This window comes from Rana temporaria, chromosome 7, assembly GCF_905171775.1.
Source record: "Rana temporaria chromosome 7, aRanTem1.1, whole genome shotgun sequence".
Taxonomy (NCBI): domain Eukaryota; kingdom Metazoa; phylum Chordata; class Amphibia; order Anura; family Ranidae; genus Rana; species Rana temporaria.
Window position 1 is genome coordinate 58,472,528 of NC_053495.1, and position 12,026 is coordinate 58,484,553.

The following is a 12,026-nucleotide window of genomic DNA, read 5'->3' on the forward strand; positions in this document are numbered from 1 at the left end:
GGCAAAAAAATTGGGCTAACTTCACAGTTTTTTTTTAAATGCATAAAACACGTTTGAAAAATTGACTGCTCAAGTACGAGATAAAAAGTTGCAATGACCACCATTTTATTCCCTAGGGTCTCTGCTAATATATATATATATATATATATATATATATATATATATATATATATATATATATATATATATATATATATATATATATATAAAAAATATTTGTTAGTTCCGAGTAATTATCTAGCAAAAAAATTATGATTTGTACATGTAGGCGCAAACTTTCATAATTGGCCTGGGTAGCAAGTAGTTAAAGTGATTGTAAAGTAAACCTTCAGGGTTTTTTGTTTTGTTTTTTTAAATAACAAACATATCATACTTACCTCCACTGTGCAGTTCCTTTTGTTCAGTTTATTTTGCACAGTGTGGCCCCGAACCTCGTCTTCTGGGGTCCCCTGGTGGCACTCGTGGCTCCTCCTCGCATCGATAAACCCCCTGGGAGAAGCGCTCTCCCGGAGGGTTACCCTGCGGGTGCATTTCCAAGTCCAGCAGTTGCATAGGATGCATTAAGGTGAAAAAACATGAGGGTTTACCACCCCTTTAAGGCTGGGTTCACATATGAGCGCGCAGCAGCTCACACAGGAGTCCGGTGCGGTCACCATTTCAGGTGTGATTTCAGCCCAAATTTGTGTCTGAATTCGGACCTGAAACCAATCAAAAGACACACAGGGCTCTTGTGGAATTCGCATTGGAGCCGCTGCGGAGATATGTCAACCGGCTCCATAGAGAGCCGGTCACAATCTCCTGCTGTACAAATTGGATGCGGGAAAACCACATCCAATTTTCACTAGTGTGAACCTAGCCTTAAAGGGACACTAAGGCCCCTTGCACACTGGGGCGTTTTTCATGCGGTACAGCGCTAAAAATAGCGCTGCTATACCGCATGAAAAATCATGCCCTGTAGTGTTTAATGTGAAAGCCTGAAGGCTTTCACATTGAAGCGGTGCGCTAGCAGGAGCGCACCAAAAGTCCTGCTAGCCGCATCTTTACCGCGGTATAGGAGCGGTGTGTTCACCGCTCCTATACCGCGCCTTCCCATTGAAATCAATGGGAAAGCGCGGTAATACCGCCCGCGATGCGGGCAGTATTAACCCTTTTTCGGCCACTAGCGGGGGTTAAAACCTCACCACTAGCGCCCGAATATCACGGTAAATACGACGGTATAGCCGCGCTACAAATAGCGCGGCTATACCGTCACCGCGGCTGCACGCCTCAATGTGAAAGCAGCCTTAAGGTACATGTTTTTTCACCTTAATGCATCCTATGCATTAAGGTGAAAAAACATCCGACAATACTGCCCCCCCCCCCCCGTTTTACTTACTTGAGCCCGTTCGCCCCCGACGTCCTCTTCTCCGCTTAGCCTGGTCGTTGATTGGCTAGAGTGGATGGATTGAAAGCAGCGCAGCCATTGGCTCACGCTGCTGTTAATCACATCCAATGACACGGCGAGCCTGAGTGATACAGTGAGCGGCTATAGCCACCGGCTGTATCACGGGAGCGCGCCCGCAAGAACTTACCACCATGCGAGCTCTCTCGCATGAATGTGGTGAGTTCTTGCGGGGAGGACCAGAGACAGCCGTGGAGGGACCCGAGAAGATGTGGATTGGGGCCACTCTGTGCAAAACGTGCTGCACAATGGAGGTAAGTATGTTTGTTATTTAAAAAAAAAAAAAAAAAAAAATCTCTTTACAACCCCTTTAAGCTTTCAAACAAACTTTCAAACCATCACATGGCTGTTCATAATTGATTATATGTGCAGCCCTATGCCAGTTGCAAATCAAACTGAATCATACTGAAAAGGAATGGAGCGTTTAGGTTCCACTTTAACCACTTCCCGCCCTGCCTATAGCAGAATAATGACCTGGAAGTGGTTCTGTTATCCTGACTGGGCGTCATATGACATCCAGCAGGATAACATGCCGGCGAGCGCCCGTGGGGACGTGCAGCGTGGGGTTCGCAAGCGCGGTGTGTCAGCCTGAATTTCTGAATTGAATTTCACGTCGTTTGCGTAAGTGATTCGTGAATTTTGCCGGCGCGCCCGCGCAATTCACGGAGCTTCTGCTCCGTGAATCAAGGGCAGCAGAGCAAATTTGCGGGGGCGCAGTAATCGTTGCCCTGCGCCTCCGTAAATAATGCGCAGATCTCTTTGAATCCGGGCCAGTGTTACTTATTACAAGGGCCAATTGGTTCTTTTTGCCATTCAGTAAAATGTTTCCAGTCTGCTCTTGGCCAGTTTTATCACCTTTGGCTGGGCCTGTGTAGAGCAGCTTATATTCTTCTGGAGCACTGGCACATTTTTCAGAGCAGAAAATCAATTGCATTAAATGGCACCAAATGTAATGTACATGTAAAGATTTCCGCAGAGTAATATCAAATATGAATTGAAAGCATCCCTAAATGAGAAAATTGTACTTTAAAACTGCAATTACTTCATGCGGTTCAGAAAATGAATACCTTTTTTCTTCTAAATCTTTCCCTTTACAAAGGCCGGTACACAGCTGTTTTTAGTGAATGGTGCTTGTGATTTCTTTCCTGAATAGCTTATTTCTAAGATGTGCACTTACTTTCTAATGATGGTTAGATGTCTCATACAGAGTGGCAATTGATAACTCAATTTTCTGCTACCTCTTAGGAAGTAACCTCACATTACTGTTGTGTGTTTCTAATGTTTAGATGCGTACCTGTATGCTTGTATTCACATTTAGATGTTGACTAGGGGGAAATGAGCTGCACTGCAGTTACCTAATGCTCTAAATCGCTAAATGGCATTTAACCACTTCAATACCAAGCACTTTCACCAGGGGTCAAGTCTTGGGGAAAAAAGTGAGGGAACTCCCACCCAAGATCCACTCCCCCACCAACAAAAAAAAAAATGATACGTTCATATGCATAATTACTAAACCGCATGTTTGTTTGTTTTTTTACATTGCGGAGGTCTGCCGTGAGTTATCGTGGGATGTAGAAATGTATTTCTAAATCCCCGCGATAACATGCGGCAGACCTCCGCAATGTATCCTGGGAACAATGGCCCGGATTCAGAGAGCAATTGCGCCTGCGTAACCATAGTTACGCAGCGCAATTGCTTACTTGCGCCGGCGTAACGAATGCTCCTGATTCAGGAACCTCGTTACGCCGACTGCAGCCTAAGATATGCGTGGCATAAGGCTCTTATGCCCGCATATCTTAGGCTGCATTCTTGCGATGGCCGCTAGGTGGCGTTCCCGTTGTGCTCAGCGTATAGTATGCAAATTGCATACTAACGCCGATTCACAACGTTACGCGAGCCCTACGTACGCAGTTTACGACGTTTGCGTACGGCGGTTTTCGCGTCGCGAAATTTGAACTTTACGTAGTTTGCGTAAGTGAATCGTGAATGGAGCTGGACGCCATTCACGTTCACTTTGAAGCAAATGACGTCCTTGCGACGTCATTTGCCGCAATGCACGTCGGGAAAGTTTCCAGACGGAGCATGCGCTCTACGATCGGTGCGGGAACGGCCCTAATTTAAATGATTCCCGCCCCCTACGGGATCATTTAAATTGCGCGCGCTTACGCCGGGCATTTGTCCGGAGCACCCACGCAATTTACGGAGCTACTGCTCCGTGAATCGTGGGTATGGCAGAAAATTTGCGGGGGCGCAGGGCAAAAACTTTGCCCTGCGCCTCCGTAAAAAATTTGCAAATGTACCTGAATCTACCCCAATGACAAAAGCTCCCAGGAGACATTGCGGCATCGAGGAAGTGACGGAATACCCGCACACTACCCGATGAATCCATATACAGGAAGCGGCAAGTAATATAAATGATTACTAAGGTTCGCCTGCCCCTGACAGTGACTCGAGCTGGGCATCGCCGCTTAGTGAAGGATTGGCTCGGGCGGCTCGGCTGTTCTAGTCCTGCAAAGGGAACTGCGTTCCTGCTGTGAAAAAAGTGCAGGAACTCCGTTCCCACGCGTTCCAGCAGGACTTGAGCCCTGACTTTCACCCTGTCCTGCCAAGGCCAGTTTTCAGCCGTTAGCGCTCCTGCATTTTGAATGACAATTGCGCGGTCATGAAACACTGTACCAAAATAAATTGTTATAATTTTTTTAAACAGATAGAGCTTTCTTTTGGTGGTATTTAATCTCCACAGGTTTTCTATTTTTTGCATAACAAAACTGAAATTTTTAAAAAAAAAAAAGTTTTTCTTAGTTTCTGTTATAACATTTTGTAAATAAGTAATTTTACTTCTTCACTGATGTGTGCTGAAGAGGCTGCACTGATGGGCGTTGATGAGGTCGGCACTGATGGGCACTGATGAGGAGGCACTGATGGGAACAGATGAGGAGGCTGCACTGATAAGTGGCACTGATGCGGAGGAACTGATGGCACTGATAATCAGGGCACTCATGATCATTGCCCTGATTATCAGTGTAAGAGGGTCAAAGAGGATGCAGAGGTGAGCAGTGTAGGTTGAGGGTGGTGGGCGATGCAGAAGTAAACAGCGTTGCAAGTGAGTTGAAGGGGGTGAAGAGATGAGCAGTGTTGGAAAATAATGACTCGAGATGAAGAGGTGAGCAGTGTTGGAAGAGGGTGGCAAGTGGTGCAAAAGTGAGCAGCATTGCAAGAGGGTTGTAGGGGGGTGTAGAGGTGAGCAGCGTTGGAACAGAATGACTTGGGTTGCAGAGGTGAGCAGTGTTGGAAAAGGGTGACAGGGGATGCAGAGATGAGCAGTGTTTTAAGAGAGTGTGGCAGAGGATGTAGAGGTGGGAAGTGTTAAAAAAAGATGGCAGGGGATGCAGACACAGGTGAGCAGTGTTGGAAGAGGGTGATGGGGGATTCAGAGGTAAGCAGCGTGTGGCAGGTAGATGCATGGGTGAACATCATTGGAAGCGGGTTGGTAGGGGGTGCAAAGGTGAGCAGCAGTGGAAAGGGTGCAAGGGGTGAAAATAGGTGTGGGTAGAAATAGAAGAGGGTGACAGAGGATGCAGAGGTGAACAGTGCTGGAAGAGGGTATCAGGGTATACAGAGGAGAGCAGGGATTGAAGAGGGTGGCATGGGATACAGCAGTGAGCTGCATTGGAAGAAGGTGGCAGGGGGTGCAAAGGGGAGTAGCATTGGAAGAATGTGGCAGGTGGTGCAGAGATGAGCAGTGTTGGAAAAGGATGGCAGGTGGTACAGAGATAAGCAGCATTGAAAAAGGGTGGCAAAGGATGCAAAAGTGAGCAGCATTGGAAGAGGGTGGAAAGGGGATGCAGAGGCGAGAAGTGTTGTAAGAAGTTGGCATCGGGTGCAGTGGTTAGATTCATTGGAAGCGGATGAAGGAATGCAGAGGTGAACATTGTTGGAGGAAGGTGGCATCAGGGCTGTCTTAGTGAGAGGGCACACCCGGGCATTGCCCAGGGGCCCCAGCTGCATGGGGGTCCCTTGCACTTTCTCCAAAGCAGCTGGTCCTTGAGCCCACGCTGCCACGAAATTGGGAGCCCAATGATGGCACTGAGAGTGATGGATACACAGGGGAGGCAGGCTGGCAGCGGTGTGCCGTGCTGTGCAGAACAATACCTATTTCACAGCCAGCAGGGAGGGGCAGGGTCAGAGCGCCAGTGATGCTCTGACTCCGCCCCATGCAGCTTGAATGCTCTGGACTCGAAGGCTGCGGGGTAGGAGCTAGAGTGGGAGCTGCTGAGTCAGCAGCACTGAGAGCCCACCTGCGGAAGTAGCATTGTGGATGGTGTCATGGTGAGGCTAGCTGTCCAGCACTGTTTGCACTGAAAGGCTTGGAATGCCCAGAGGGATGCTCCCTCCTCTGCCCCTCCTGCCTGCTTTATTGGTATAGGTGAGTGCAGTGCCTGAGGTGGGCACAGAGCCAGAAGTTTATATGCACTGTATCCCCACTGGAAAATGGGGTACTACATGGATGCAATAATGGTGCTGGGGGATATCAGGGGTGTATGGGGGAAAACAATGCTGAGAGGGGATCTGGGGTGTATAGGGGGTAGCAATGCTTGGGGTAGCTATAGTGCTAGAGGTATCAGGGATGTAGAGAGGCCACAGTGTAGGGGGTATCAGGGATGTAGTGGGGTCACAATACAAGAGGTATCTTGTGGTATATGGTAACAGTCCTGAGGGGGATATCTGGGGTGTAGAGGGGTCAGAGTGCTGGGGGGATATCTGGGGTGTAGAGGGGTCAGAGTGCTTGGGGGATATCTAGGGTGTAGAAGGGTCATAGTGCTGGGGGGATATCTGGAAGGGCTGGACAGATGTATCGCCTACCTATTGTCTCATATGTATGTCTATTGGTACTATAATAATTACATGACTACAAAGTAGATCAACCAACATACATAGCAGTTACTAGGCAGGTGAAAAAAGTTTATACTTAAACAATAAAAGTATGGGAATACATATTTTGCATTCCCAAAATGGTAATGAATAAATATAAATAAATGTACAGAAATGCTGCAAAATATATACTTTTACTGTATTTTAAATGGGCTGCCTTAACCCAATGCTGGGCCCTTACTGATGGGAATAGGTTTTGGAGGAAAACATTCAGGCCCTGATCTCACTAAGTTTAATGCCGCATACACACCATCACTTTATGTGATGAAAAAAAACGACATTTTCTGTGAAGTAAAAAACAACGTTTTTGAAACTTCAATTTTCAAAGACGAAGTTGCCTACACACCATCGTTTTTCTCACAATGTTCTAGCAAAGCGAGGTTACGTTCCACCACGTTTTTCCATTGAAGCTCGCTTCATAAGTAGCTTCTGGGCATGCGTGGATGAAAAAACGTTGTTTTAAACAAAGTTTTTGCTACACACGGTCAATTTCTGTGAAGTAAAAGTTGACGTTTTGAAAAACGACACATAAAATTGAAGCTTGCTTCAATTTTTTTTGGTCGTTTTTTAGAAGACATAAAATGACGTTTTCCCCCCACACACGGTCAATTAAAGTGACGTTTTTAAAAACTTCATTTTTTTTCATCACATAAAACGACTGTGTGTACGCGGCATCAGAACATGTGGCCTAGTTATATGTGCCCAATAAGCCCTGACACCCCCCCCCCCACTGCCTTTCTTTTTTGCCAAAATAAAGGCAACAACTCTACTGGGGAGGACCTGTACTGAATAGGGTGTCTGGGCTTAGGGTCTAGAGAATTTATACTGCCCCGCTGGAGGGAAGATCCAGAATAAGTACAGCAGAAGATGACTGCCTGTAAAGTAGGGTAACTAGACATCCCCGGTTTCCGGGGACAGTCCCCGGATCAAGCCTGTCCCTGGTTTTTGTCCCCGGATTGGATTTTTTACAGGGGCTGGGGCAATCAGTCAGTGCAGAATAATAAAAAATTACAGAATTACACACCCCCTGCTCCGCTTCTCCTACTAGCTTAGGGGGTCTATTTATTTCCATTATCTGTGTCCCTTTCTGATGATCATGTGCTGGTCGGAGCGGAGAGAATATTTCTTCAGTTTCGTGTGCATGCCCATTCAGCTCCGCTCGCATGTTCTTCTGCCTTGGCTAAAGTCCCGGCCAGCTGCCTGCCTGCTTATCTCCTCGCCTTTCCTGGCGGAGTGATCTCCCTCTGCTCCCCACCCAGTAGTAGCCGGGCCCAAAAAGTAAGACTTGACAGGCTGTGAGGTGGGCGGCAGTGGCGGCGATGGGCAGAGGGTCGCTGATTGACGCCATTACTAGTAAAAAAAAAATATGTCCCTGGATTTCATTTTTTAAATCTGGTTACCTTACTGTAAAGAGCATCTTGGGAAGAGACTGTTTGTCCTGGAAGGTATTTGTTCTACCCAATTGTGTTTAACAATCTACCAGTATGGTTTTTGACTGGTGGGTTGAAATAGACCCCCCTAAGCTAGTAGGGAGGCGGATTATTTATTTTTAATTCTACACTGACTGTCTTTGAAAATGCCCCAGCCCCTGTTCAAATCCAATCCGGGGACAAGTTTGGAGCCATTTTTTGCCTATTTTATGGGGGTATCCTGCACCATAGTCCTCTTTCCTGAATCTATTATGCCTTAATATACTCTCTGAAATGTTCTAAAGTGCATTGCTTTTCTCCACAGTCAACAGTCAAGGATTTCACCCTAATGTCGCGTACACACAGTCGGAATTTCCGACAACAAATGTTCGATGTAAGCTTGTTGTCGGAAAACCCGACCGTGTGTATGCTCCATCGGACATTTGCTGTCGGAATTTCCGACAACAAATGTTTGAGAGCTGGTTTCCGACAACAAAAGTTCTTGTCGGAAATTCCGATCGTGTGCAGCCAATTCCGACCCACAAAAATCCATGCATGCTCGGAATCAAGCAGAAGAGCCGCACTGCATATCGAACTTAATTTTTCTCGGCTCGTTGTACGTGTTGTACATCACCGCATTCTTGACGTTCGCAATTTGTGTACCCGAAATTCGAACGAAAATGTATTCGGATGAAAACGAATGCACATGTCTAATATACAGTAATTGGAATTTTGAACACAATAATAGTAAAAAACAAACAGCTAGATTCAGGTACGGCGGCGCTTCTTTAGGTCAGCGTAGCGCATCCCCTTTGCACTATGCCGACTTAAGATAGTGAGGCAAGTACTGTATTCACAAAGCACTTGCCTCCTAAGTTACGTTGGCGTAGCGCAAATGGCCCGGCGTAACCCCGCCAAATTCAAAATAGGCAGGTAGGGGGCGTGTTTTATGGTAATGAATTCACGATTCATTACCATACATGTAAATGAAGCGCCGATCGTACGGCGCATTCGCGCGCATGCTCAGTATCACGTCGCAAATACTCCTTGCTTTCGACGTGAACGTAACCTACACCCAGCCCCATTCTGAATCGGCTTACGCAAATGACGTAAACGACGTGAAATTTGACGGCTGTCCCGACGTCCATACTTAACATTGACTGCGCCATCTTTTTGGTGGTTTATCTTTACGCCTGAAAGCACCTTACGTAAACGGCGTATCTTACATGTGACGGGCGTACGTACGTTCGTGAATAGGCGTATCTTGATCATTTGCATATTCTTGGCGTAAATCTATGTACACGCCCCTAGCGGCCAGCGTAAGATACGACGGCGTAGCAGACTTACACCGGTCGTATCTTCGCAACAGATAGGCATATCTCAGATTGAGAATATGCTTATAGATACCTAGGCGCCACATTCGGACTTACGACGGCATATCTACTGGTACGCCGTCGTAAGTATTTGTGAATCTAGCCCATAGTCTGCTAAATATACTAGGCATCCATTCCTACCCCATTTTAAATAGCAGTATAAATGTAAAAAAAAATGTAGGGACCTTACCTACTTCACAGCACCTAGGTGAGTGTGATATCACCATCCATCTTGGGAGAACCCAAGAAAATGCTGAAGCCTCGTACACACGGCCGAGGAACTCGACGTGCCAAACACATCGAGTTCCTCGGCCAGTTCAGCACTGAAGCCGCCGAGGAGCTCGGCGGGACGAGAGCTCCCATAGAACAACGAGGAAATAGAGAACATGTTCTCTATTTCCTCGTCGAGCTCCTCGTCGGCTTCCTCGGCCGAAAGTGTACACACGACCAGTTTCCTCGGCAGAATTCAGCCAGAAACTCGGTCGGAAGCTGAATTCTGCCGAGGAAACTGGTCGTGTGTACGGGGCCTGAGAGTATGCTTTTGCACTGTGCTTGGGTTCCTTTTCCCGGGATCTGGAAACTTCAGCATTCTCCAGGATCTGATCAGAAACATCATGATGTACAAAGGGTAATTACCGGTATACAGTATTTACAACCTTTTCCCCTATAGGTGTTTCTTTTATTATTCACAATGGGGTAGGAGGCCCTAATATATTAGGCAGACCTTGCTTTTTACTGCAAGGACCTCTCCAGGTTAAAAAAAACAACAATTAACAAATCCCGGTATTTGTACTTTCTCATTAATTGCATTTTATTTCAAATACATTGAGAAGATCTATGGTTGCAGTTCTAAAGCATTACACATATTCACCCTACAGGACCACTGGCTTCTTACTCTGCTCCACCTGATATTAAAGAAAAATGGAAGGCAACCAATATAGAGAACACCACAGGTCAAAGCTACAGGGGCAGTAAGCATAATTATGTTCGAGTCTTGAGTAGCAGAAATAAAAAATCTCCGGAAGCTGTGGACATTTGCCAAACAGACATCAGGAACCTTATACCAGCTAATATCAGACACAAGTATGGCAGCTCTTTGGTTGAGCAACTGATTTCTCCAGAGCAGGTAAGAGCAATTGTTAGGCAAATATTGCCATTTTCAATATTTCCATTTATAAAGTGAAGATTTTTAATCTGTCCTGTGTAGGTAAGAAAGAGCCTGGCAGATGTTGAGCAGAGAACAAGGATAATGCCTAGATGCACCCTGGCACATGTCACATGGCGTATGGAGGAATATCCACATAGTATATATCATGAGCTAAGTCACTGCCTCCGCAGTAATGTCTTTCCAGGTGATGGTCTATCTTGTCTTAGATTTGCTTTGTTCACACATTATATTTCTTCTGTACTAAGAATATACTGTATACCGTAAGCTAGTGGTTCTCAACCTAGGGGTCGGGACCACCTCGGGGGTCAAATGATGATTTGCCAGGGGTCACTGAATCCTGGGATGTTCCTAAAGCCCGCACCACTCTTCCAGCCTTTTCGCGGCTGCCCAGCTGGGCTGATCCTGGAGCCCGCTGCCGCCCACTCAGCCTCTTCACAGCCGCCCATTTAGTTCACGACATGGCTGGGGGGGCAGAGACTAGAGGTCAGCTGACTGGTGAGTGGGAGGGGCTGGAGAAGACCCCACCTCCAGATTTTGGCATAGGTGTTACTGCTACGAGACACCACAAAGCTGGAGACACAGAGAGTAACACTACCTGTGATTATAGTTGCCATTAAAAGTCCCCACTACAGTTCTCAGATCAGCAGATGACCTTGATCAAGAGCACCTAAGTTGGCAGATCAGAACTCTCCCCAGCATTGCCACTCATCCTAACTACTGTTAGGGTTCCCCACAACTTGGGAAATTTTATCAATGGGTCACGGCACTAGAGGGTCGAGAACCCCTGCTGTAAGCAAACATTTATACAATTTAAAGGTATCTTAAATTATGACATCTTCTCTTACATGTCCAGCCCAAGGGCCCCTAGTAGTGATACCAGATGGCACAAGGGCACTGTGACTGGAGCAGCACAAATGTCTGCAGTGCATATCTGAACTTATTGGAATTTGGGATTGCTGGTGCATATGGCAGCAGAATGTCAGATTGCAAGCAAGTGCAGTGTTGAGGAACACTGACAGACAGCAGAAAACAGAGTCTAGAAGTAGATACATCATTTGAGCGACAGAGCAGGGTCAACAACGGGCAAGAATGGGTCCTGATAGGGTCAGCTCAAGAGCAATTCAAAGATATTTTTCAGCATTAATCCCATGCAGAGCTTAAATAGTGTAACAATACACTAAGTTAGTTTCAGGTTTATGGATCGCAACTGCGGAGACTTCTCAGGTTCGAACCCAGGTTTCACTCTTAACTCAGTTAAGAGTTTGGGTTCTATCATCACAGCCTCAGTAAAGTAAATAGTGCTTATTCCAGCATAAGCAACATTAAAGTAAATCTTGGTATTAATGGTATAAGGATAAGTATAGCTGCAGTACTGGGACTGCACACTAGGGGTTAGTAAAGAACATTAACATGAGAGCTGGTATCTGTAGCAGTGATCATTAACATGAGAGCTGGTATCTGTAGCAGTGATCATTAACATGAGAGCTGGTATCTGTAGCAGTGATCATTAACATGAGAGCTGGTATCTGTAGCAGTGATCATTAACATGAGAGCTGGTACAGGCTTCAGGGAAACTCCATAGCAATTGATAGATTAACATAGCAGTGAACATAACTTAGAAGCAAGCGACAAGTATGGAGAGCAGTGCATAGCAATTAATATCTATAGCAATGAACTTTAACATGAAAGCTATAGTAGAGACT

The 12,026-nt window shown here is 46.2% G+C and overlaps 1 protein-coding gene across 1 annotated transcript in view; it reads left to right on the top strand.

Annotated features, from left to right (window-relative positions):
• TEX33 (testis expressed 33) overlaps positions 1-12,026 on the top strand; it is a 37,618-nt gene that overhangs the window by 9,212 nt on the left and 16,380 nt on the right. The window contains exons 2-3 of the mRNA XM_040359438.1: positions 10,034-10,281; positions 10,363-10,507. Of these exons, the coding sequence (XP_040215372.1) occupies positions 10,034-10,281; positions 10,363-10,507 (393 nt within the window). The remainder of the gene's footprint in view (positions 1-10,033; positions 10,282-10,362; positions 10,508-12,026) is intronic.